The following is a 27,682-nucleotide window of genomic DNA, read 5'->3' as shown; positions in this document are numbered from 1 at the left end:
GATAACTTTTGACATATATGGCAACTCCTCCTTTCTCCATATTTTCTCTCATTACATGTGCAGAGAGCTTATAACCACTTACATTTACCTTATTCATATCAGTAACAATGTGATGCTCAGACAGGCATAGTATATCTATTTCATTCTCAGCTTCTAAATCTTCTAAACAAACCAGAAGCTCATCTACTTTATTCTTTAAACTCCCAATATTTTGATGAAATAAACTTACATTATTATTAATTATACTTTTATGAGAACCTTTCCTTATTCTAACATTTGCAGCACTCTCCTGTCTGAGTTTCTCATTGTGCTTAGGCCTAGTTCCTATACCAGTGGTCACATGGTGTTCAGAGAGGCAGATTATGTCAATTGGGTTGGGTGACTTTAATTCATCAATGCAATTACCTAGGACTGAGATACAACTTGGTGGAGATAAAATTTCTCGTGACTGGTGAAAATTTATAATTGATAGCTGTGATTGGTGATCCAATCCAATGTGCTAGAATTGTGCTGTTTAATTTCTTTCCTAAACTGAAGATTTGTTTCAATCCTGACCTCTCGTAGAACTTGACATCTTTCTGTCTTACCTATCCTAAAAAAGGTGCTGCTCCAACACCTGTAAGCACTGGTATTTTACCATTCATGGCAGTGCCTCCCCCCCTTAAATTTCCTGCTATTACCCCAGCCAGTTTCCCCTTCCCTTTCCTGTTGAGATGTAGGCCGTGCCTGGTATAGTCCCACCTACTGAGATAATCAACAGGAACCACACCAATATGAGCCCCCGCACCCGACCCAAGCAGCCGTTCCAACTCCAAATTAACTCTCCCAACAGAAGAGTTCAAATGAGGCCGGTCATGGCGTGTCAGGACAGATACAAATTCAACATTGGTGTGTCTCGATGCCGACGCAATCTTTACCAGGTCACACTCTATACTGTACCCAGGATCTCTGTCAATGCTGTTCCCTGGCCCTCCCACAATAACCACGGTGTCTTCCCTGGTAAATCCTTTACAGAGTGAACCTAAATCCTCTGTCACCTGATCCAGACTAGCACTTGGTTTGAAAAAATTTGTGACCTGGTATTCTGGTCCTAATTCCTCCTGCAGAAGTTGGCCTACACCTCTGGCATGAGAACTGCCTAACAACAAAACTTTCTTCCTTTTTGATGACTTTCCTACATTCTTTTTCAATTTCCTATTGAAAGTTTGTTGTGTCCTGTCTACACCTACCTCTGCTTGAGGCTCATCAGTTTCTAACTGAAGCAACAGGTCAAATCTATTTTTGACATTCACCACAAAACTGTCAGACTTAGTTCTAGGCCTGTTCCTTCTGCTACCTGTTGCCACTTCCCACCTCTCTTTGCCCTTCTCCCTCCTTAACCTGTCCAGATCTTCCCTAGCCTGATCTAGCTCAGCCTGAAGGGCAGCAATTTTCCCCTCCTGTTCCACTATCTTCCTATCTCTGCTGCAAATCCTACATAACCACTGATGAGCCTGATCCACTTTCCCAACACCCATGCCACTGCAGTCCCCCCAGTGAAAAAAACTACTGCATCCATCACACCAAACCCCGGAACTAACAATTCTACGGCAAGTCAGGCACTTCTCACTCATGGCAAAAATAATACTTTAGCTAGAATAAATCAATTAAATTACCGAAAATCAAAAAGACGTTACAAGAATTAAGCCTATTCACAAATTTATATAAGCAAGTTTCTGATTTAAAATTCCGCTGTTTTTCTGAGATCTGTATTAAAACAACGAAGGTATACGCTATTTATTATATATTTCACTCGATGGAATGAAAAAAGGACAATTAAACGAGATACTTTAACTTTGATTCTCCAAAAACGTTATGAGAATAGGCCTATAAACAAATGTATATAGGCAAGTTTCTGATATAAAGTTACGCTGTTTTTCTGAAGTCTGTATTAAAACAATGAAGTTATACGCTATTTACGGTAGTTTACTTATTTGTTACCGAGAAACTAGTTAAATTACCTTGAAACAAGAAACAAACGCGTTTACAAAATTTAAGCCTAAGCGCGACTTCGCGAAGTTACGATCTTTTCGTGTTTTCTGAAAAAATACGCAAAAAAAGTCAAACCTTTAACGGCAAGACTAAACGATACACTAATGCACGTATTTAATTTGTTGTCAGCGTTAAACTAAATTATATTCCTGTCTAAATCACTTAACTTTCTGGAAATGGTTTCTGGCGTCACTTACTCGGCGGCCATCTTGGAAACACACAGCTCTGACCTTAGTTTATGTCACTTATGGTTTACTTTAGGGGAGACACAGTTGAAAAGTAATATGGATAGTCCATCACATTGTCTCACTCCTGTTTTAATTTTAAAATGTTCTGAAAATTTTTCCCTGAACTTCGCTTAAGATTTTCTTCTATTTAATGTTTTATTAACAGCTGCAGTGGTTTTGAGGTCCAGTACTTGTTCTTTCAGAATTTGAAAGAGAAACTCAAATTCCACTTAGTTATAAATTATTTTAAAATATCTATAAAGGTATGAATTACTTGCCTATGAAATTTTTGATGTCTGAGAATTAGTTTCAGTACAAAAATTTGTTCTTTGCAAGATCTATTTGATTTTTAAATCTGCTTGATAGTCTTCAGTGTTTGTTTCAAATTCTTGTTACACTGCATACAGAAGGCAATCAGTTATAACTTTGTATAGTTATTAACATCAGTGGATATGCCACTGCAGTTTTCTGGTTGTCTGGAATTTGAACACTATGTCGAATATTTTACCTTATTATTAAAATTTCTTTTAAAGTTTTTTGATCTCATGGCATCAACAGTTGTCATAGTGTTTGGTTGTTTATTTAACAAGTTTTGAAGCTTTTTGTAGTTACCAGGGGGATATCATGTGAATTTTTTCATTGGTGGCTAATCCATGTTTGGAATGCCTTGTGTCAAGATATTACTACCTGTTAACAATCTTCATTCCAGCAAGGATGTTTTTTCCACTATCGGAAAGGATCAGGGGGCATTTTTGATTAATTTATGTTCGAGTTTTTATATTGCTCGGGCTTTGCTACCATCAAATTTAGGATGGAATTCACTTATATTCTTGTTGATTGATTCCAGTATTTTTATTTGTTATGAAGTTTTTCCTAAAAATCAGTTGTAATTTTGAGGCTATATTTGTACACAGCTCTACCGGTATCTTTCTGTTTTGATTCATCCATTTGTACCCATGGAATTTTGCCACCATTTCCCTGTATTCAATCTTTTTTTCCTACACCTGGAATTTTCACATGATTATTTGGAATTTTGAAGGTTATATTCTCTGGCACACTCCATGGCTTATTTGTTTTGGTTTATCATGATATGTACATTAATGTGTGCATTCCCACCCCCCCCCCCCCCCCCCCCCCCTCCTCATTTCAACGAAACTGTCATAAATCTGTTGTTCCCAGGCTTTACCTCGATTGTTGAACAAAGACTGTCCTATGAAACCGGTCAGAACTCAGACAGTGTGTTTCTGAGGATTCAGTCTGCAGCTCGTGGTCGTGCGGTAGCGTTCTCGCTTCCCACGCCCGGGTTCCCGGGTTCGATTCCCAGTGGGGTCAGGAATTTTCTCTGCCTCGTGATGACTGGGTGTTGTGTGATGACCTTAGGTTAGTTAGGTTTAAGTAGTTCTAAGTTCTAGGGGACTGATGACCATAGATGTTAAGTCCCATAGTGCTCAGAGCCATTTGAACCATTTTTTGAGGATTCTTTTGTCCATTTTACTTTTGAACTATTTGTAATTTCCAGAATTGTGTGTTTTCATTCGGCAGTTCGTATGCCAACTAGCTCTGTAGATGATGAAGAAATTGATGAAATGTATGACGAGATAAAAGAAATTATTCAAGTAGTGAAGGGAGATGAAAATTTAATAGTCATGGGTGACTGGAATTCGAGAGTAGGAGAAGGGAGAGAAGGAAATGATGTAGGTGAATATGGATTGGGGGAGAGAAATGAAAGAGGAAGCCGTCTGGTAGAATTTTGCACAGAGCATAACTCAATCATAGCTAACACTTGTTCAAGAATCATAAAAGAAAGTTGTATACATGGAAGAATCCTGGAGATACTATAAGGTTTCAGATAGATTATATAATGGTAAGACAGAGATTTAGGAACCAGATTTTAAATTGTAAGACATTTCCAGGGGCAGGTGTGGACTCTGACCACAATCTATTGGTTATGAACTGTAGATTAAAACTGAAGAAACTGCGAAAAGGTGGGAATTTAAGTAGATGGGACCTGGATAAACTGACTAAACCAGAGGTTGTACAGAGTTTCAGGGATAGCATAAGGGAACAATTGTCACGAATGGGGGAAAGAAATACAGTAGAAGAAGAATCGATAGCTTTGAGGGATGAAGTAGTGAAGGCAACAGAGGATCAAATAGGTAAAAGGACGAGGGCTAATAAAAGTCCTTGGGTAACAGAAGAAATATTGAATTTAATTGATGAAAGGAGAAAATATAAAAATGCAGTAAATTAAGCAGGCAAAAAGGAATACAAACGTCTCAAAAATGAGATCAACAGGAAGTGCAAAATGGCTAAGCGGGGATGGCTAGAGGACAAATGTAAGGCTGTAGAGGCTTATCTCACCAGGGGTGAGATACATACTGCCTACAGCAAAATTAAAGAGACCTCTGGAGAAAAGAGAACCACTTGTATGAATATCAACAGCTCAGACGGAAACTCAGTTCTAAGCAAAGAAGGGGAAGCAGAAAGGTGGAAGGGTGAAAGGAGTAAATAGAGGTACTTGAGGACAATATTATGGAAATGGAAGAGGATGTAGATGAAGATAAAATGGGAGGTATGATACTGCGTGAAGAGTTTGACAGAGCACTGAAAGACCTGAGTCGAAACAAGGCCCCGGGAGTAGACAACATTCCATTAAAACTACTGACGGCCTTGGGAGAGCCATTCCTGACAAAACTCTACCATCTGGTGAGCAAGATGTATGAGACAGGTGAAATACTGCCAGACTTCAAGAAGACTATAATAATTCCAATCCCAAAGAAAGCAGGTGTTGGCAGATATGTAAATTACCGGACTATCAGTTTAATAAGCCACAGCTGCAATATACTATGCAAATTCTTTACAGACGAAAGGAAAAACTGGTAGCAGCTGACCCCGGTGAAGATCAGTTTGGATTCCGTGAAATATTGGAACACGCGAGGCAATACTGACCTTACGGACATATCTTGGAAGAAAGATTAAGGAGAGGCAAACCTACGTTTCTAGCATTTGTAGACTTAGAGAAAGCTTTTGACAATGTTGATTGGAATACTCTCTTTCAAATTCTAAAGGTAACAGGGGTAAAATATGTGGTGTCACCGCCAGACACCACACTTGCTAGGTGGTAGCTTAAATCGGCTGCGGTCCATTTAGTACATGTCGGACCCGCGTGTCGCCACTGTGTGATCGCAGACCGAGCGCCACCACAAGGCAGGTCTCGAGATACGATATAGCACTCGCCCCAGTTGTACGACGACTTTTCTAGCGACTACACTTACGAAGCCTTTCTCTCATTTGCCGAGAGACTGTTAGAATAGCCTTCAGCTAAGTCCATGGCTACGACCTAGCAAGGCGCCATTAGCCTTACATAGTTTGATAGTTATCGTATGAAATGTCTCATCAAGAATGCTGTAATTCACATCAAAGAATAAAAGATAAGTATTCGAGGAGCTGCATACTTTTCTTATTAGAATTCACTCCTTATCCTGTTCCAGAATTCACGCCCGTCTGCGTTAGATAGCGTGCATTTAGGCCGCCTCTATCTACAAGGTGTTGGCACATTTACCAACACATCAAAATACAGGGAGCGAAAGGCTATTTACAATTTGTACAGAAACCAGATGGCAGTTATAAGAGTCGAGGGGCATGAAAGGGAAGCAGTGCTTGGGAAAGGAGTGAGACAGGGTTGTAGCCTCTCCCCAATGTTATTCAATCTGTATATTGAGCAAGCAGCAAAGGAAACAAAAGAAAAATTTGGAGTAGGTATTAAAATCCATGGAGAAGAAATAAAAACTTTGAGGTTCGCCGATGACATTGTAATTCTGTCAGAGACAGCAAAGGACTTGGAAGAGCAGTTGAACGGAATGGACAGAGTCTTGAAAGGAGGATATAAGATGAACATCAACAAAAGCAAAACGAGGATAATGGAATGTAGTCGAATTAAGTTGGGTGATGCTGAGGAAATTGAATTAGGAGATGAGACACTTATAGTAGTAAAGGAGTTTTGCTAATTGGGGAGAAAAATAATCGATGATGGTCTAAGTAGAGTGGATATAAAATGTAGACTGGCAATGGCAAGGAAAGCGTTCCTGAGGAAGAGAAATTTGTTAACACCAAGTATAGATTTAAGTGTCAGGAAGTCATTTCTGAAAGTATTTGTATGGAAGTGAAACATGGATGATAAATAGTTTGGAGAAGAAGAGTATAGAAGCTTTCAAAATGTGGTGCTGCAGAAGAATGCTGAGGATTAGATGGGTAGATCACATAACTAATGTGGAGGTATTGAACAGAATTTGGGAGAAGAGGAGTTTGTGGCACAACTTGACAAGAAGGAGGGACTGATTTGCAGGACATGTTCTGAGGCATCAAGGGATCAAAAATTTAGCATTGGAGGGCAGCGTGGGGGGTAAAAATCGTAGAGGGAGACCAAGAGATGAATACACTACACAGATTCAGAAGGATGTAGGCTGCAGTAAGTACTGGGAGATGAAGGAACTTGCACAGGATAGAGTTGCATGGAGAGCTGCATCAAACCAGTCTCAGGACTGAAGACTACAACAACAACAACATTTGGCAGTCTTGTTTCGTGCTATGCTAGAATTTGATTTTTGTGTTTCTCCTAATTTAAAGAGTTTTCCCAGTGTTAGGGGTAAGTTAATGGCGATTATGCCAATAAAAATGTTGATATTTGTGGGTTTCAGTTGATCAGAAGACTCTAATTTCATCTGATTTGTGATATAGCATCTCAGCCTAGTCTTCACAAATCCAGTAGACTAGCTGTGCCACTCAAGAAGGAGCATTTGTTGCCTACTGGGCTAATTTTGTTATTACTAAAATCTTGCAACATTGTGCTTGGAATTACATGGTTGAGTTTGGGAAAAAAAGCTTCAGTTAAGTAATCTTTGAGGGGCTAGTTCCCGATTTTTAAATTTTGTTAACAGAGTTTGACTGCACTGCCACTTACTCTGTCAGTTGCAGTCCTACCAAGATGAGTTGGTCAACTATCCAATTCACATATTCAGGTGATACTGCAGCTGGTAAAATCTCTGACCTTCTAGAATTGGAATTGCCTCTTGAAAGTAGCATAATAGGCATGTCGGAGACCTCTTTAGTGCCATACGGTTTGCTCTCCAGAATAATTATCACTGGCATCTGATTGAGAGTATTTGAATATCGACAAAACAAAATGCAGTTTTGCTTAAAGAGAATTCCTATATCGATAGAATTGGACCACTTGAAGGCCCCTACCAAGGTTCCCTTTTCTAGGAGTCTAACCATCTGTATGGTTTTGATACTGTTGCTGAATGCACAGAATGAAGCTCCAGTGCATTCTATTGTGTAGGCCACTAATAGCTAAGTGCATTGAAGTCTTATATTCACTCCCTCATTAACAATCTGGTGAAGAAGTGGAAGACAGCAAAAGGAAAGTGAATGTTTTAAACCCTGTATATAAATAATCATGTGTAAATGTATGGCAGCTGAAAAATAGACCTTACTACAGTGAAAATATATGTATAATTTTGATTGAGTGAAGTAAGCAGAAAGCAGACTGTGATTAAATTATTTATTTCAAGTTTCTGCTACCAGTCACTTTTTATTTTATGCTTAATCTAACACAATGCAACGCATTTCGAACATGTTTTGTTCATCTTCAATTTTATTTTGATTGTATGTTAATTAACATTTGTGAATTTGAAATAAGTTAGTTCATTTATGAGACAACAGAAAGCAACATTTCCCTTATGATTTCCGTTTGTTGTGCTTTGTAACCTGTGTGATAGAGAATGAAGATTTTTTTTTTCTAATTTTGGCTGTACAGAACAGTTGTTCGTATTATTGCTTGATGTTCATTACATAGGACATTACTTTTTTGTTTTATAAATCGTGCTTGGAACATTCTCCATTTAGTATTATGTGTAAGAACTAATTGATTGTAGTATCTGTACAAGCTTCATTCAAAAATTATTTGTGGTAGTTTGTTTAATATTGACTTTTAGTTTTCTAATGGATTCAAGCATGAGGCAGTATATTGTAGCATTAGTCTTGCACTAACAGTGGAAGAATATGGCATGCTTTTTATACTTGTATTTTTCTAAACTGTGTACAATCTGTAGTTCAAACAACTGTACAGTATACTGAAATCAAAGTTGATTTACTCATTGTAATATTGATAGTTATTAGACGTCAAAAGTCACTTGCAGACAATTGAACACACATCTGGTGTTGAATGCAACACTTTGGAAGTATGTTTGTTTTGCTGTGTTGTTTGACTTGAAAATCAGATGAGAGTGCGAATTCTCTGTGTCCCTTGTATGGTGGGTGTAGCAACAGCATTGTTATCAGGGACGCAGCGGAGTTCAGTACCGCAACAAGACTAAGTCTGATGCAAAGGTTGCCAAGGTGCTGGGAGCCAGCAAGCAGTACATTTGCTCACAACGAGGTTCTGAAGAGGTATGTAAATTGTTTTTGTTGATTTATATCTTTTAAGTTGTCATTAACTTCTCAGTTTCTAATGCACTTTGAAATTTTTGAGTCATCTTTATTTAAAGGGATATTAGAAATCTGAGTATTTTCATAGAATTTGTGTAGGGTAGGAGGGTTTCTGGAAGACTCTTAACATTTATAGATATTTATTGCCAGTTGTACTGTATATTGATCATCACAAAGCATACATAAGAATCCTAGAAAACATTTCAGTGTTAGTTCATTGGATCTAACCTTTAAGTGAAATTACACAAATGTTGAACTTCAATAGGAGATAATGCTGCTGTTGGTGGTCTTTGCAGTTTGATGTTACGTTCTTCTTTCCTTGTCCTGTATTTGGTCTATATAATTAAATTTGTTACTTTCAGAAATTAAGAAGTAAATTGTAGTATGATAGACTTAGCTATTTCATATCAGTTTGTGATGAGAGAGTGTACAGTTATAATTTCTTTTTTCATTTTCCTAATGTTTTATTAATGAAACTAGTGTGACATGTTCATTGGTTTCTATTGAATAGAAGCTTTCACTTAGCATAACTGAGAAAATAGTTGCCACCTTTCAAATCTTGGTCAACGTGTTTATTTCTTGTAATATTTTTATTATGTATGGGTTAGTCAGTGGTCCTTGTCAAACATGACCAAAGTAGCAAATGGGCTGTCTTGAGTGCAATAAAAATTGAATTGGGATTGTTTTTCCATTGCAATCAAAAACTCAGCAAAAAAGTGTGTTCGCCGGAGCAGTAAAGCTGGAAGTGTGTGTGTGCGTGTGCTGCGGCTGCTGCTGCTGCTGATGATGATGATGGTGATTCAAAAACTGTAGTGTGAAGCTTAGATGTTGTGTTGTGTGCATTCCACCATATGAAAGAGTGAAATGAAGTAACCATTACATTATATACTTCCAACTGTCACTTGTGAAGTCTACCACTTAATCAAGATATAGCATAAAGTCTAACATTGATGGTATCTGTTCACTCCTCACTTGCTCATCTCATTGAAGAGTATTAAGAAAATGGTAGCTATATATCACACTTGAATAAAGACAAATGGTAAAATACACGGAATGAAAAGTTATCTACAACCTAGACAAAAAGCAGGCTGCAATTATAAGAGTTGAAGGGCATAAAAGGTAAGTAGTAGTTGAAAAGGGAGCGAGAATGGGTCGTAGCCTATCCCTATTCCCCCCCTCCCCCAATTTGTACCTTGAACAAGCAGTAAAAGAAACAAAGGAGAAATATGGAATGTGGATTGAAGTTCCTGGAGAAGAAATATAAAATTCCAGGTCAAGCTGATGACATTGTATTTCTGTCAGAGGCAGCACTAGATGTGGAAGAGCAGATAAATGGAAAGGATAGTGTCTTGAAAAAAGCTTATGAGATGAATGTCAACAAAAGTAAATCAATGGTAATGGAATGAAGTTTAATTAAACTGAATAATGCTGAGAGAAATAGATTAGCAAATGAGGAATGAAAGTGGTAGATGAGTTTTGATAGTCTGCAAAAAATGCAGACTGGCCATAACAAGAAAAGTATTTCTGAAAAAGAGAAATTTGGTAACACTGAATACTAATTAAAGTGTTTGGATGTCTTTTCTGAAGATATTTCTCTGTAGTGTAGCCTTGTGTGGAAGTGAAAAGTAACAATGAGGAGTTGGACAAAACAAGAATATAAGCTTTTGAAATGTGCTATAGAAGGAGGCTGAAGATTAGATGGGTAGGCAGAGTAACTAATCAGATGGTACTGAAGTGAACTGAGGAAAAAAGAAAGTTATGGCACATCTTGGCCAAAAGAAGTGATTTGTGGATAGGACATACTTGAGGAGGCAACAAGGAATCATCAAATTGGTTACGGAAGGAAGTGTGGGGGGTAAAAATTGTAGAGGGAGACTGAGGCTTGAGTACAACAAGCAGGTTCAAATGGATGTAGGTTGCAGTAATTATTCAGAGATGAAGTATTTTGCACAGGATACACTAGTGTGGAGAGCTGCGTCTAACCAGCCCTTGGACTGAAGAAGAAGAAGAAGAAGAAGAAGAAGAAGACGACGACGACGACGACGACGACGACGACGACAACAAATGCAAGGAAGTCGAGTTTTCATTGTGTATTGTGAACTTACATGGAAAAACTCAGACTAAATTTCATCACTTCAGATCTTTGAAGGCTGGCTGTTTCAATGAAAAACAATCGGGGGGCATTATGTAACAAACAATGATCAGCCAGATCATTGTTGTGTGCCTCCTCATAGCATGTAGGTCCACTATTTGAATGTAAAGCAGCTGCTTATTCTTCATAGCATAGATTCTGCAAAGTCTCTCTGTTGCCAGATGTAAGTGGCAGATGCCAATATACATCACGTAATTCCATTCTGTTAAAAGAGGGGTCTTTTGTTTTCCAAGTTGAAACTCAATTACATCACACGCATGTGTTCAGTATTGTGGATGTCTGGTGACTCAGGGGATTAGAACAAATGAAATTCGTCACCATGCTCCTTGAACTGCTAGAGAATAGTTCTGAGTTTGAGAGATGGACAGTTGTGCTAAAATGTTAGTCCTCTGGGGAAGCATACATGTGATCAACAAGATTATTGATGGAATCCATTCCTTTCGGATTGCCATATTCAACACCCAGATGTGGTAGAGAGGCTCAGCTGAATGAGCCCCATTGTACCAGTATAATAGTTGCCCCCACAGGTTTTTACAGTGCATGTGTGAAGATGTTTTTGTCATTGAATACTGTGAACCATGACCTCCACATACAGAGAATAATGTTATAGCTGGAATGATTAACTCAGTTGAGTAACAAATTTTCTTTGTTCAGTAACCCAATCACAGTGTGCTCATGCCAGCTGCAGTTATCACTTATTATGTCATCACATCGGTGTTGGTACTTGCAGAAGTTTTCTGTTGCATAGCTCCAACACTGTGAAGGAGTATTGTGCTGAAAAATGGTTTTTATACCTTTACCAGTGTTATATTTTGCTTTACTAAGAAGGTTAGATCAAACAATGAAAGTCCCAAGATGGAAAAAGAACTGTGATTACTGAAATGATTTATATTTGATGCTGAAGTTCTTAGATAAGGTGTGGATACCATATACCTTCTTGTCTGCTGTTAGTGTCTACAGAGTTTGTCCATGATCAATAGATGCTAGTGACTGTTGCACAGGAATACCTGAATGGTCACCCCGTGGGACCTGTTCCTTGTTGCTGTCCATCACATCGTACTCTTTGGCAAACTCATCTGAATCAGGAACTGCATGAAGCACAGATAGACATATTTAGGCTTTATATTTGAGTTGTAATGCTCAAAAGTAATTATAATGAAGAAAGGTAAGTATTTAATTTAATACAAGAAGGGTTCCATAAAAAATGCAAACAATTGTGTCCTGACACATTGATACATCACAGCACATTGTAACTTGCTGGGCTAGCTAGAGGGAGGGTGTTAACTTCAAAATGTGTCTGGTATCAGTCACCTCCAAGCTGCTGGAGAGTCAGGACATGCATTCCCGTGAATCCCATTTTGAGGTTAGGAAACTTTGCTATGAATCGTTTTTGGGAGCAAAGTTATGCTATCCAATTTTGCATTAAACTTGGGAAGACCACTGTTGAAACATTTCCATCAATTCAGCAAGCCTTCGAGAGTGACTACTTGTCCAAATTACAAGTTATCCAATGGCACAAGTCGTTCAGAGAGGGCCAAGAAGAGGTCGCCGACAATGCCCACAGCAGATGTCAATTAACCTCCCAAACTGGCAAAAATGTGATGTGTGTGCATGGTTGTTTGAATTCTGACAAATGGTTGAGTCTTCAATTGATAGCAGAAACTCTAATCATGATTTTTTTTTTAAAAAAAAAAAAAAACTCTTTATTGTTTTGTAACAGAAGATTTGAACACAAGAATCCAAAAAATGTTGACTGATGAACGAATGGACATGTGAGTGCTCTAGTGCCAAGAACTCTTGGAAATGTGCGAAGATGATCCAAAACTGTTAAACTTTGTTAGCCCTGGTGATGACCATGTATTATCATGTATGGCGTGAAGGCAATAAGACAAGAGTTCTGAGTAGAACATCCAAATGTCGCTTGTCCATGCATAAACAGGCCTAGGGTCAAAACATGCTCATTGTCACCTTTGACATTGGAACCATTGAATTTCTACCAACTGGGACCACTGTACTGTGAATGCAGGTTTCTGTTTGAAAGAGCTCAAAAAACTGAAAAGGAGGCTCACCCATTGCCAAAACAACATCAGGGATGAGTAGAAACTGCATCATGAAAACGAACGAAGCCACAGTGTCTTCATTGTCACAAATTTCTTGCTTCCTCATCCTCCCTACAGTTCTGACCTAAATTTCAGAGTCCCCCCCCCCCCTTCCCCTCACTGAAAGGGAAACATTGAGACACGACTGAAAACATCTAGGCTCGTGTTACACCACCTCTAAAGAATATTCCAGAGAAGGCCTTCCAGTTTTGAAAACAACTGCCTCCAGGAGTGTATTGATGCAGGAGGGTGCTATTTCGAAAATTTTTGAGTATTTGTACAAATACATTGAATAAAAAATTATTTATGAATTTGGCCACATTGTTTATGGAACCCACCTTGTATGTTGCTATAAACTTAAAGTTTGAATGTAGACTTCCACACGGCAGTGGTGGCTTGAAAACAGAATAATTTATCACATATCTAATAGGGCAAAATTTCTCAAAAACAGGTAGCCCAGGAGAGAAAATAAATGTCCATTATTAAAAAGTGTCATTAATTGGTGTAATGTCTTGTAAACTTGTATTTTATTTACTGAGTGACAGTGCAGATGTATCAAATGTCTTCTGGAAGGCAAAGAACATGGCATCAACCTATTGCCATACCTTCTGCTCCCAGGCTAGAAGTTGGTGAAATCAAAATAACATTCACTTTCACCATTGTGTTCTGCAGTTACTCCAACATATGTGGCTAGCCATTACCGTCTTATGGCTCTTTAATAGAAGAAGACATTTCTTTTTATCGAGAAAAATAAACTACACAATATATTCTGTGTGATGACGCTGCCTTAGAGCATAACATACATTGACACATTGAAAATCTGTAATTTTTGAGCGTCAAATGCAGAATGGAAATTTAACAGTCTTTTTTGTACACTGACTTCTTTACATTTACTAGAAGTTACCACTATTGATAATTGTCAAGCTAAGATAAACTAGCCCATGAATATTTTTGTAACAAAACTCTAAGCACTGAACACCATAAAAATGAAGTTGCTCAGCTGTCTTTTTTTCGATAGGTGGATTTGTAAAATCTAATTATGACACACTGATATTGCACCTTTTTGCAAATAAAACATACAATACAGATTATGTATATCTTGAGATCTATATAATGTTATGAACTTTTTTCTTGACCATGAAGACAATAAAAAACAATGAAAATATAATTTATTGAGGAATTTGCAGTGAAGAATATACTCTCCATTAACGAGGCAGATTATTCTCTTGTTTGGAAAGGAAAATGACAGATTTCACAAGCCAAATGACATATTACTTACCTGCAGTGGAGTTTTTTGTTAAATATTTTCTTTACTTTGTATTCCTTTCATGTAGCAGGTAATGTCAACTGCTTAAGCTGCAGTTGACATCTTTAGGTGCTGCTGTATGAGTCTGTCTGTCTGTTCATCTTGAGCAACAGGATCTGTTGGACAAGGAGTATTCCACAGTTCATTTTAGAGCATTAGAGCTGAATTGGCCTGTGTTACACCATGTTGACATCTCACCAGGACAGTTAAAGACATTGCAAGAGTAATGATATCAATATACTACCTGATAGCAGGGAATGACCATAGATGCCTGAGTTGTTAGTATGGTGTTCATGTGCCAACTGCACAAGAATACAATAAGAGTATAGAGTGAACAGCTGCCTTATGGGAATTCTCAATTACAAACAGCTCCTTATTCACTTCCAGAGTGAGTTTAGGAAATATCATTCCATTATTGGTAATCTGACAGTGCTGGAGGTGACTATACAGCAGGCTTTCCTACTCATACAGCACCTAGTAAATATATTTTTTGATCCCTTGAAGGTCTGTGTACTATATGGACACATACTGTAGTTTGGCAGTCATATCCATTGCTAAAGTGCTTTGTGTAGGGGTACTGCACATTGACTTCTAATTTCTGACAGAGAGAGTAGTGTTTGTTTACAAAAATGTTCAAATGTGTGTGAAATCTTATGGGACTTAACTGCTAAGGTCATCAGTCCCTAAGCTTACACACTACTTAACCTAAATTATCCTAAGGACAAACACACACACACACCCATGCCCGAGGGAGGACTCGAACCTCCACCGGGACCAGCTGCACAGTCCATGACTGCAATGCCTTAGACCGCTCGGCTAATCCCACATGGCTGTTTGTTTACTTCCACCATGCTACGTACTTTTGTCTAAACCTTGACCTCTATGGAAAGTTTATTGACACAGTTCTGAGTGTGAGTTTCAGTAAGATTTTGGGGTCTAATTTTGGGCAACAAGCTCTCTTTGCTACTACATATGAGGTATGTGGAGCCATTGTTCTTCAAGACGCTGGGCATCTTCGAGTGCTACAAACTTAAGTCTTGAAGAACCAACAGTATGTGCCTGCTCCAGTTTTATGAGGCCTTCATGTGGTCTGTGTTGGCTTATGGGTACCACACATTTTGATTAACAAGGACTTCAGAGTTGAAGATATAGATGCCACTCACCATGAGGGAGAGTCTAAGCTTGCTGACAGGTGCCGACACAATCAGCTCCATTCCTTGCCTCCGTGGTGAGGCTAGTTAGCCACTATTATCAATCCAGTGCGTCAAGCCCAGCGGTATTTGACTGGTCCAAAGTTGCTGGTATTCTCTTGGCTGAGTTACCAGTTTTGGAAATGGCACTTGCAAATTGCATATGAGTAAAAATCCATTTGAGAACGACATAAAAATGAATCTTGTAACATTTGATGTTGTCCTGATATCAGTCCATACTGAGACCTAGCTTTAGCACCAACTCTAGTTTCTAATGAAGCCCACAATTATATTCGATTTAACTGAGTGCAAGAAAGACTGATCTCCTGATTACATTAGATAGTAACTGCTTTGTGGTTTGCCCTTGACAAGTTTTCGTATCCTTTTTCTGAATGAACAATGAGGTCATTGTCTTATAATTCAGATATATTCATGACGGTGGAATCACTGGATCTCATGAGATGTTTTCAAAATGTGGAGTCCCATATTGCTTGACATCCTGATTCCACAGCAAACCATTCAGTATGTTCCCAGCAGAGAACACCTTCCTTAAGCTACAACTTATAAGAAGGAGATGATAGTCTGCTGGGTAGCAGAACATGTGCAAATAAATTAATGTGTATGAAGAGGTCACTATCCAGCTAGCGTGTTATTCCCTATGGTGACAGAAATGACACACCTGTTTATAGTGTTAGTGTTAGTGTAGTACAAATTTAACTGACTGTGTTTTGTATCATGATGACCATAACAACTGATTTTGTCTACTGATATGCCACTTATTTTAGGTGATAATGAAACAAATGTGTATTATGGATATATATGTTGTTTTATATTCCACTGTGCCTAAATTATAAGGTATAGAATTTTAGTTTTTATCGTGGTGGCAGGCTCATATAAAGGATCAAGTAGCCACAATACACAAATACTCATCTAATTCCTTCTGTCAGAACATTTGCATTTTAAGAACAAGATGTATTAGCAGGCTTAGGTTTAGTGTTCAAGGTGGGAGACGTATGTATATGGAAAGAGTGGATGGAAATGAGTAAATCACTTTTAATTAACTTTTTCTTTCAATTTAAGATTTTAATCGCATTCATATTGCAAAGTATGGTCACTAATAGCACTCTTTACAACTCCAAAAATCTAAAAAAAAATCATCGCAGTAGTTGTTTATAATTCAAATAACAGGTAGATTAGAACTAAATTTTTCAATGCTGCAGGTCCTGCTTTAATGTTAAGCTTGTATGTAAATGAGAGGAAAAGGGTGTGGGGCTTTTGACGCTAGAGTCTCTCACTTATCTAGGTCACACATCACTTGTCAGCATTCAGTCGTGGTGGATCTATAGTGCTCCATATTACTTTATGTGAAATGCTTACTATAGAGGTCTTTTAAAATTCTTGGCAAACAGTTAATCAACTTTAAGGGAAATGTTGTAAGTATGATTTTTAAAAATTAAAGATATGTGTGGTGATAGCAGCATTGAAATTTTAGATAAATTAATTCACAGATATAAACTTTGTGAGGTTTTACAATTTAAAATGTAAAGCAAGTTCTCTCTCTCTCTCTCTCTCTCTCTCTCTCTCTCTCTCTGTGTGTGTGTGTGTGTGTGTGTGTGTGTGTGTGTGTGTGTGTGTGTGTGTGTGTTTTTCTCTGTTTCAATGCACATTCTTAGTAAAAATATAAAATATCTTGAGTTGTTAATTCTGCAGTTCATGTATCTTTCCAACACCATTGTTAGTGAGTAGATCGGTGTATTCTGTGATTAGAGGGTTTTAAAATATGTTAGATTACTATTGAACTGAGTTTTTGTTACATACAGGTGCTTGAAAAAGGATCTGGCACAGGTGAGTATGATCTGGATTTTTATATAGAGCTAATTTTCTATAAAAATCATAGTGCACACAAATATGTTAGGTGGCTCTTCTAGTTGGAAGCATATTTACAAGTCAGAACTTGGCTAATTATTTTATAAAGTTTCTGTAGCACATATACATAGTGACTTTCACTATTGTGAAATAAGGAGTGACGTGGAATTATTATTAGCATTACTTGCAAAGTTACCAAGCTGCAACATATAAATTTGGTAATTGCCAGACAGCAGCTTTAGAGAGAGAGTAAATTATAGTATGTTAAAAGTATCAATATGTTTCAGTTAAATTTTTTAAATTATTCATGTTTCATTTTTAAATCAGTGGCTGTATATGTAAAAAGTAAGTTACAGCCAATTCTTGAATAATTATTTTTATAAAATGTTAGTTTAAACAGAAATGTTTGCCAGTACACAGCAGGTTAACCTTTTAATGTTTTGGAACTAATGATAAGAGCTGCATTTCCATATGCATTGTATTTCAACGCCACAGTTGTCTGGATTGTTGTCAGTTATGAGATTTGATTACTGTGTCACATTTAATAATACCAGTTACTGAAGTTTTCTGGCTGTTTTCTATTGTGGTTTTGTCATTGCTACTGATGAGTAATTATTGGGAGCACTATCCACATAATAGCTAAATAGCAACATAATCTCATTACTGACAGTCACAGTTTCATGTTTAGTGCATAATTGTATTGCAGTCATACCTTTATTTGACAGGTTGAACTGTGCGTGAAAATCCTCAGTGACATCATGGATCTTCTATTTCGACCGGACATTGGCACCACTATACATGATATAAAAGAAATAATGCTGACTGTTTTACGAACTGTTATACAAACTGTGATAGCCATGGACCGAGACAGCCCATTAGTGGTGAGTGAAAACATATTATTTATTGTTTGACAAAATGTAAAAAAATTAATTTTTGTTTTGTTTGGTCCTTGGCAAGATAATATACTACTGGCATTGTTTTAGAAAAATGCCGTAAGGTCAAACATACTGTTCTTCTTGATTAATTAAACTAACGTATTACCTCTTTCATTTGTGGTATCCATTAAAGTTTCACACTGAAGGTTCAGTCTTCAGTTTGTGCCCTACTTTGTTTGCCTTGAAGATTTAAATTAAGTTCATTGATGTTTGTAAACCTGTTACATAAAAAGGCACCTTGAAAAAGTCAGTTTCTATCAAAAAATCAACCTTTCAGTTCAGGACTGTATTCTGGAAAGAAAATATGCATCTCATTCTTCAGACCCCAGTATGAAAAAGGAAAGATGTATGTAAATTTCTCATGTCCTCACACAGTTGTTTGGAAAAGATTTTTTAGTGGCTGAGATTTTTTGAAGTTAACAAATTTTATGGTCACATTGAGAGCATTACTATTACTGATGGATAATTTTAATGCAACAGATGCCTTCCTATGGATCAGGCAGTAGCTACTAGAATAGTTTTTATGCTATTTTTAATAACCTGTACAGCTCTATTAATTATTCCATGTGTGGCCTTCACTCTGTCGATACTGATATCAATGCAGTTCCCCCATGGTACTTTAATCTCCTCAAGATAATACAAGTAATTTAGTAGACCAAATGCTTCAACTCCAGTATTATGTGTTGGTAGAGATCTGTATAAAAGAAGAGTTTCCAGTAATTTCTTTTCAAGCTGATACCGAATTATTATCGCTAATCATGGGAGCCCATCTGTGCTGCTAGACTCATCTGTTTGTAATGAAAATTTGCATGGTTTGGAATTATAAATTGGTTCATTCTTTATATTGGTTGCTAAATATCTGATGGACTGAGCTACTATCATTTGGAAGTGAGATCAGAGCCACCCAAAGTGGAATGTTTAAAAAGATTTTCTGCATTTGAATAGTCTGCATCTCCTTAAGCTATTTTATGTCTGACTAAGGAAGAAGCCAAAGTTGCTTTTTGATTTACTGTTATTGTTGTTTGAACCATAAATGTATTTAATTTTAATATTTCATTGTGCTTTCAAAAGATAATTTCAACGTATTTTTTCTTTGACCTTGCCATGAACAGATTCCAAATGACAACATATTTTAGTTGGAACCACAGTGCTATTTGGGGGAACTTTGCATCTTATAACACACTGAGAATTATAATTATTGGTCATGAATCTTAAAGATATATAACTTTCATCATACTGCTGAAATTTTTATTGACTGCTTTGAACTGAATACTAGTAGAAGCATTAACTGATGTTATTTCTTTTGAGGTGATTACTACATTTTACTGGGTTCTTCTTCTTATCTTCATTTATTGATGCATATCAGCTAAAGAAGACATTTCTTTTTTTAATCATTTGAAGGGGTTATCCTTTTTGAGTTAAACTTGAATTTGTTCATTATTTATTATTATTTTACGAAGAAATAACCAGAACCTAACAGCAGCATTCATTTCATAATTTTTGTTCCAGTTAAGATTGGATGGTCATTCTGAAGTTATTTTTTATTCATTGTTAACTCACCAAATGATTCTACCCTCTCTGTCATTGAAAACTTGTAGTCCTCATCATCATTAGGATAGTGGCAAGACTGGAAATGGAAAGATTGGAACTTGTATGGGCGTTGACCACGATGTTGAGCACCCCACAGACCATCATCATCATCGTCATCATCATCATCATCATTATTATCTGCCATATTATGACGCGAGGTTCTACGCCTTCTTCACCAGGGCCGTTGGGGAGTTTTGTGCACAAAACTGTTAGGTAGGAGACATGTTTTTTGACCAGGGATTGATGACAAAATTGTCCGTTTTGTTGCGACTTGTAAGCAGTGTGCCCGACCACAGGCAGCTTGCAGGGCATCTCTGTACCCCTGGCCAACTCCATGCCAGCCATGCGAATGGATTCATTTAGAATGAGATTTTCACTCTGCAGCAGAGTGTTCGCTCATATGAAACTTCCTGGCAGATTAAAACTGTGTGCCAGGCCGAGACTCAAACTCAGGACCTTTGCCTTTCACGGGCAAGTGCTCTACCAACTGAGCTACCCAAGCACGACTCACGCCCCGCTCTCATAGCTTTGCTTCTACCAGTACCTCATCTCCTACCTTCCAAACTTGCTCTCAGGACAGCTTCTGTAAAGTTTGGAAGGTAGGAGACACTTGGGGTTCAGTCCTCAGTTCATTGTTTTTCTCACTATATGTATCAGTGATACTTCATCTGTGTTCACTCTTGTCACTACCAATCATATGTTGACGATATCCAGCTGTATACAAGTGCCAGACCTAAGAAAATTGCTGCTGCGATATCAGGTTCAAGGCGATCTCTGTTCAGTATCACGACAGGCATGATACATGGGTCTGAAACTGAACCCTAAGAAGTCACAGAGTGTCTTTATATCATATCAAAAATTGATTGGTCAACAGAATCATTAGGCAGTCCCTCCAATACTTCACTTCAAAGAAACAGCAAAAGATCTTGGCATAATCGTAGGTGATCATGTAAAGTGGGAAGAACAAACTGTTGCACCATGTAGGACATCTCTCTCTCTCTTGCCTGCGTTCAACCCAAAATTTTGGAAAAATAGTTCCACCCCAAATTAAACATAAGTTAGTCTACTCCACCAAATTTTTACTACTGTGATATAGTTCAACACAACACCAATAGTGAACATCCCAGGTGACTCAAGATATACAGGGTGCTACAAAAAGGTACGGCCAAACTTTCAGGAAACATTCCTCACACACAAAGAAAGAAAATATGTTATGTGGACATATGTCTGGAAACACTTACTTTCCATGTTAGAGCTCATTTTATTACTTCTCTTCAAATCACATTAATCATGGAATGGAAACACACAGCAACAGAACGTACCAGCGTGACTTCAAAGACTTTGTTACAGGAAATGTTCAAAATGTCCTTGGTTAGCGAGGATACATGCATCCACCCTCCGTCGCATGGAATCCCTGATGCGCTGATGCAGCCCTGGAGAATAGTGTATTGTATCACAGCCGTCCACAATATGAGCACGAAGAGTCTCTACATTTGGTACCAGGGTTGCATAGACAAGAGCTTTCAAATGCCCCCATAAATGAAAGTCAAGAGGGTTGAGGTCAGGAGAGCGTGGAGGCCATGGAATTGGTCCATCTCTACCAATCCATCGGTCACCGAATCTGTTGTTGAGAAGCGTACGAACACTTCGACTGAAATGTGCAGGAGCTCCATCGTGCATGAACCACATGTTGTGTCGTACTTGCAGAGGCACATGTTCTAGCAGCACAGGTAGAGTATCCCGTATGAAATCATGATAACGTGCTCCATTGAGCGTAGCTGGAAAAACATGGGGCCCAATCAAAACATCACCAATAACACCTGCCCAAACATTCACAGAAAATCTGTGTTGATGACGTGATTGCAAAATTGCGTGCGGATTCTCGTCAGCCCACACATGTTGATTGTGAAAATTTACAATTTGATCACGTTGGAATGAAGCTTCATCCGTAAAGAGAACATTTGCACTGAAATGAGGATTGACACATTGTTGGATGAACCATTTGCAGAAGTGTACCCGAAAAGGCCAATCAGCTGCTGATAGTGCCTGCACACGCTGTACATGGTACGGAAACAACTGGTTCTCTCGTAGCACTCTCCATACAGTGATGTGGTCAACGTTACCTTGTACAGTAGCAACTTCTCTGACACTGACATTAGGGTTATCGTCAACTGCACGAAGAATTGCCTTGTCCATTGCAGGTGTCCTCGTCATTCTAGGTCTTCCCCAGTCGCGAGTCGTAGGCTGGAATGTTCCGTGCTCCCTAAGACGCTGATCAGTTGCTTCGAATGTCTTCCTGTTGGGACACCTTCGTTCTGGAAATCTGTCTCGATACAAATGTACCGCACCATGGCTATTGCCCTGCGCTAATCCATACATCAAATGGGCATCTGCCAACTCCGCATTTGTAAACATTGCTCTGACTGCAAAACCATGTTCATGATGAACACTAACCTGTTAATGCTATGTACTGATGTGCTTGATGCTAGTACTGTAGAGCAATGAGTTGCATGTCAACACAAGCACCGAAGTCAGCATTACCTTCCTTCAATTGGGCGAACTGGCGGTGAATCGAGGAAGTACAGTACATACTGACGAAACTAAAATGAGCTCTAACATGGAAATTAAGCGTTTCTGGACACATGTCCACATAACATCTTTTCTTTATTTGTGTGTGAGGAATGTTTCCTGAAAGTTTAGCGGTACCTTTTTGTAACATCCTGTATGTCCAACATTTGGATGCATGACCAAATCATTTATACTCAGATTGGGCGTAAGATGATTTCTGCAAGTTCCATATACTTCTTGTCTGACTCCTGTATGTATCTTGAATGTGTCTGAGATTTCTTCCATAAATTTTATTTTCTATGTGGTGTCTGTAAGTGTCTGTTGTATGAGACCTTCAGGAGCCTTTGCAGGTTATCGTTAGTACGGGACCTTCCTTTTCTGAAGCGTGCTTGGTGTTCACTTATCTTTGTATCTGCTTGTGGTTCTAATCTGTTGAGTAATGCCTTGGAGAGAAGTTTGTTTGTGGCCCATAATAACGAGATACCTCTGTGGTTATTAGGGTTTGTCTTGTCGCCCATTCTTTGGAGTGGGTGAATCAACACACATTTCCATTCCTGTGGAATTTTCTCTGTATTCCATAATTTCTGTGAGAATTTTATGGATTTTCTTTGTGATGGTTTGGTATCTGAGTTTCCAGATCTTGGAGTTAGTGCCGTCTTCTTGTATATTATTATTATTATTATTATTATTAGTGCATGTTGCTCATATGCTATACACATTGTAATTTTGATTCACGTAGGATATCTGATTACAAGTAAGAGAGGTCCTGGAGTCTCTTATCTTTCCAGGTGAAATAAATTCATAACTAAATAAATGGCCGATGCAAACTGTGAATGAAACCAAGGGGAATTTAAGTTCTGAGGGAATTAATTAAAACTTTGAGGTTTGTCAGTGTCATTGTAATTGTCAGGAACGCCAAAGTATTTGGAAGAACAGTTCAGTAAAATGGATAGCATCTAGAAAAGAGGTTATAAGATGAATATCAACAAAAGTAAAATGATGGTAACAGAATGTTGTTGAATTAAATCTGTTTCTGAGGAGGGAATTAGATTAGGAAATGAAGCACTTTGATTGATATTTTTTTTATTGGTCTGGTTTTATCATAGAACATATTTGTACAACTGATACTGGGCAGGCCAAAATGGGGTAGTTGTGTTTAGTACCAGCAAAAAAGAAGTGAACATAAGTAGGTGCGTATTTTTACAATTGAAGTTTTATCATTAATTTTTTAAGGACAGACAAATTGAAATTAGGTACCTATTCTTAAAGTCTAAGTTTATCAATAATTATTCAACTAACATTTATTTTTACATATTAGAAGTTCTTTTACACACGAGAAACATTTTTTTAATTATTGGATACCTAGCAATTTTTATTTCCTCTGGTAGCTTCTGTATCACTGATGTATACTCTTATGTTCTGGAACGAGTTTGGTGTATATTTGATTGCCCTCTGGTACAATATTTGTTTGCTTTCTTGTTATGGAGTAATCAGCCTGTATCCAGGAGGTAGTCCGTGGTGAACAAGACAGGTTCATAAATGTATGAGCATGGAACATTCAGAACATTAAGCTCAGTAAAGTGAAATTTATAAGACTCAATTTTTTAAGGCCATAATTACCTTTAGGGCTTTTTTTTTATGTGCTAAAAACATTTATGCTGTGAGTGTCTCCAGAAAATGATTCCACATCAGAGCACAGAGTGGAACTGTGAATAGTATGCCTACTGTACTGTTGTTTTGCTTGTTGTAAAATTAAATGTTCCTACACCATAGCACACAGATGAGAACATTTGCTTCAGGCAGAAGTCTTAAGTGTAAATATTTTTCACAAAATTCTGAACACAAAGCTGTATTTGGTTCTTTTATTATACTATCAGTTTATAAGCCACCATCTGGTATCTGTATCATCATAATTGGAGTATGAGTCAGAAGTGTAACTGCAAACATGAAAATAAAATGTAAATGACAAGAGAAGCACAATGTAGGGACCATGAAACTTGAACAAAATTTTGAAGATGCCATAAGTGTAACTACAGTAACAAAAATAAAATATAAATGACAAGAGCAATACACTGTAGTATTTACAAAACTCAAACAAAATACGTAAAATGTTTTTGTTTGAGTTTTGTAAGTACTACAGTTCTTGTCATTTACATTTTATTTTTGTAACTGTATTTGTGACTAATGGCCCAATTGTGATGATACTGGTGCCAGGATTGTTTATAATTGAAACTGGTAGTGCAGTAAAAGAATGAAATGTAGATATGTGTTATGAATTTAGTAAAACACAGATGCGAGTTCTTTAACAATTTACTGAAATGTATGTCCCATTTTAAGTCCTGTTAACCCATAAATGCAAAAAAATTTGACACACATTTTCTGAAGGATCAGCTTTTAATCTTGCTTGAATATAAATTTGGCTTGATAATGGAAATAAATTAAAGTTGATACATACAGTTTTTACAGTATTTACAGTGAATTTGTTTTTGGCTAGATGATAGAAATATTTGTTTTTGGCTAGCTGGTAGAAATAAATGAAAGTTGACACATACAGTTTTTACAGTATTTACAATGAATTTGATTTTGGCGAACCACTCTGAAAGTATTTTTATAGAACTTTTTACTGTTGACTGAAAGGTTTCTGGGCTGGATTCAGCGAGGAGTATGCAGGCATCATCTATGTTTTTGGGAGCTCTCATACATTCGACAAGGTCATCTACATAAATCAAGAATAGTAGCAGTACTAACACAGAGTCCTGAATACACTGTATTTTATTCCAACAAAAAATAATCAATTTTTGACAGTATTACCTAAAAATTCAAGTCACCACGCAGTGGCAGGAGAACACACATATTAAAAAAAAAGTTTCACGTACGTGAGCTTTCGGAGCCAGTGGCTCCTTCTTCTGGCAGAAGGGTTGAAGGGAAAGGAAGAGGAGTGAAGGAAAAGGGCTGGAGAGATTTAGGGAAAGGGACAGAGTTCGGAAAAGTCGCCCAGAATCCCGGTTCGGGAAAGACTTACTGGACAGGATAAGAAGGAAATTCACGTGAAAGGAAAGAATTGTTTCTTGTTTTATTCAGAATGTTAATCTCATACTGAAGTTTATGGTCTTTTAGATATGAACACAACTAGCTATGTGCTACACAGGTTACGCCTAGATTTTGTGGTCCCAGATATTGAAGGCTTTTGGAAGGCCAAAGAAAATATCAGCAGGTATTTTGTATTGGTTGAACAATTTCAAAGTACAATCAAAGAATTGAAAAATTGCTATTAGTGTATATTTAGACTTTCTGAAACCGTGTTGTTGGACGGTAAGAATTTTTGAAAAGGAACTTAACTGTGACTCCAATCAGTAGTTTGGTTTATCAGAATAACCTTTTATTAGCTTTGGTGAAACTTTTTCTATTTTCAGAACATCTGGAAAGAAACTAGTTTCTAAAGAGAGGCTGAAAAGTTTTACCAATGGTATTGCTATGTGGTGAGCACATGCTTTTAATCTGAAGTCAGGTACTCCATCAAGGCCAAGTGATATTTTACTACTTAATGATTTAATTTTTCTTATGTTTTCATGTGCTTACATAGAGGCTTTTGAGATCACCAATTTACAGGAGAATGTGGGACTGGTACTTCATAGTTAACATGAGTGTGATGTTTAGCTAGTGAAGTGATCATTAAATTTTTTTCACAACTGAGTTTGGATCTGTTGCTTTGGAGCTGTTTTGTGTTAATGATACATTCTTTCATTTTAGTATTGAGCTACAATTTTCTTTCTCCATATCTCTCCACATGGATCTCTTTATATGTTGAGTTTCTTATAGTATTGTCATTCCGTATAATTTTAGTCTTTTTGACTTCTCTATCGTAGATTATTTTGTACACTTTCTCTATATTTTTATAACAGTGCTGCAGAAATCTGTTTCTCCCACTGAAAATTTGTATGCCTTTAGTTACACAATTAGTATTGTTCAAAGATTTTAATGTTTTTATTCCATTAGGAAATGCTATATTAAAATTATGAAGGAAATTATTAAAACTGTTGTACAAGCTGTCAACCTTGTTCTGAATGAAAATGCTTTTCCAATTTTGCCCCCTAACAACTACAATCCCTGAATTTGTAGCTTTTATTCATGATAAATGTTTGGTCAGTGATGAATCTGTACAAAAATGTTGATCTTGCTGGGCAGTATATTGTGAGGATGACATTGAATGTGTTGGTCACATTTATTAAAGTATCTCTCTTTCATTGCTGTCTTTTGAAAAAATGTTGCAATCGCTACAAAGCACTGGCATCATATTTAACATATTGGTGCGGTAGTTTGCACATGGAGACTGACAGATTTCCATGAGATAAATGTTAATAATTATGGAAATACATTCCGACAATTTAATAATAGGAAGGTCAGAATCTTATCTTATCTTATCTTATCTTAGCCTCTGTATTGACAATGCAGAAATTTATCTGCTCTTTCACAAAGATAGTAGTACCACCATGGTTGGAGAACTCTCCCCTAAAATTACTCTGTAATGTTTATTCTGCTACCGAGATTAATTTTACTTTGTTATTTCATAGCCATTATTAAGTTATGTAAATTATGTCTACATTCACTAAAAGCAATAGACAAGTTTTGCAATTTGAGCAGCAAAATAACTGATGATGACCAAGGTAGAGAGGACATAAAATGTAGAGGGACAGTAGCAAGAGAAATATTCTGCAAAAGAGAAATTTGCTAACATCAAATATAAATTTAAATGTTAGAAAAATTTTTCCAAAGGTCAAAGTGTCTTGAGAAACAAACAATTCACACAAGAAGAAAATAAAAGCTTTTGAAATTAGATGCCACAGGAGAGTGCTGAAGATTAGATTGATAGATCAAATAATTAGTGAAGATATCTCCAGAAGGAATTTCCATTCTGCAGCACAGTTGTGCTAATGAAGAAATGGTTAATCGAATTTTGTAAAAAAAGAAATTTGTTGCACAGCTTGGCTAAAAGCATAAAAGATCCACCAATTTGGCCATGGAGATAAATGTGTAGGGTAAAATTTGTGGAGGGAAACGAAGGCTTGACTACAGTAAGCAGATTCAAATGAATGCAGGCTTCAGCAGTTATGGGGAACTATTCAGAGTGCTTTGAGTGGAACAGCAATGATATGGATTCAATTGTTGCTTTGATACACAGTTATAATTAGTCAGAAAGTTTGCAGCACCCACTCTACAGGAAAGTGAAAGATT

At 37.3% G+C, this 27,682-nt stretch overlaps 1 protein-coding gene across 1 annotated transcript in view; it reads left to right on the top strand.

Moving 5' to 3' along the window:
- The window catches only part of LOC124605633 (dedicator of cytokinesis protein 1), a 460,559-nt gene that overhangs the window by 193,415 nt on the left and 239,462 nt on the right, over positions 1 to 27,682 (top strand). The window contains exons 17-18 of the mRNA XM_047137451.1: positions 8,598 to 8,705; positions 18,083 to 18,238. Of these exons, the coding sequence (XP_046993407.1) occupies positions 8,598 to 8,705; positions 18,083 to 18,238 (264 nt within the window). The remainder of the gene's footprint in view (positions 1 to 8,597; positions 8,706 to 18,082; positions 18,239 to 27,682) is intronic.

This window comes from Schistocerca americana, chromosome 3 (genome assembly GCF_021461395.2).
Source record: "Schistocerca americana isolate TAMUIC-IGC-003095 chromosome 3, iqSchAmer2.1, whole genome shotgun sequence".
Classification (NCBI taxonomy): domain Eukaryota; kingdom Metazoa; phylum Arthropoda; class Insecta; order Orthoptera; family Acrididae; genus Schistocerca; species Schistocerca americana.
Note: the sequence above shows the minus strand (reverse complement) of the source record. Positions and strands in the feature narration are given on the sequence as shown.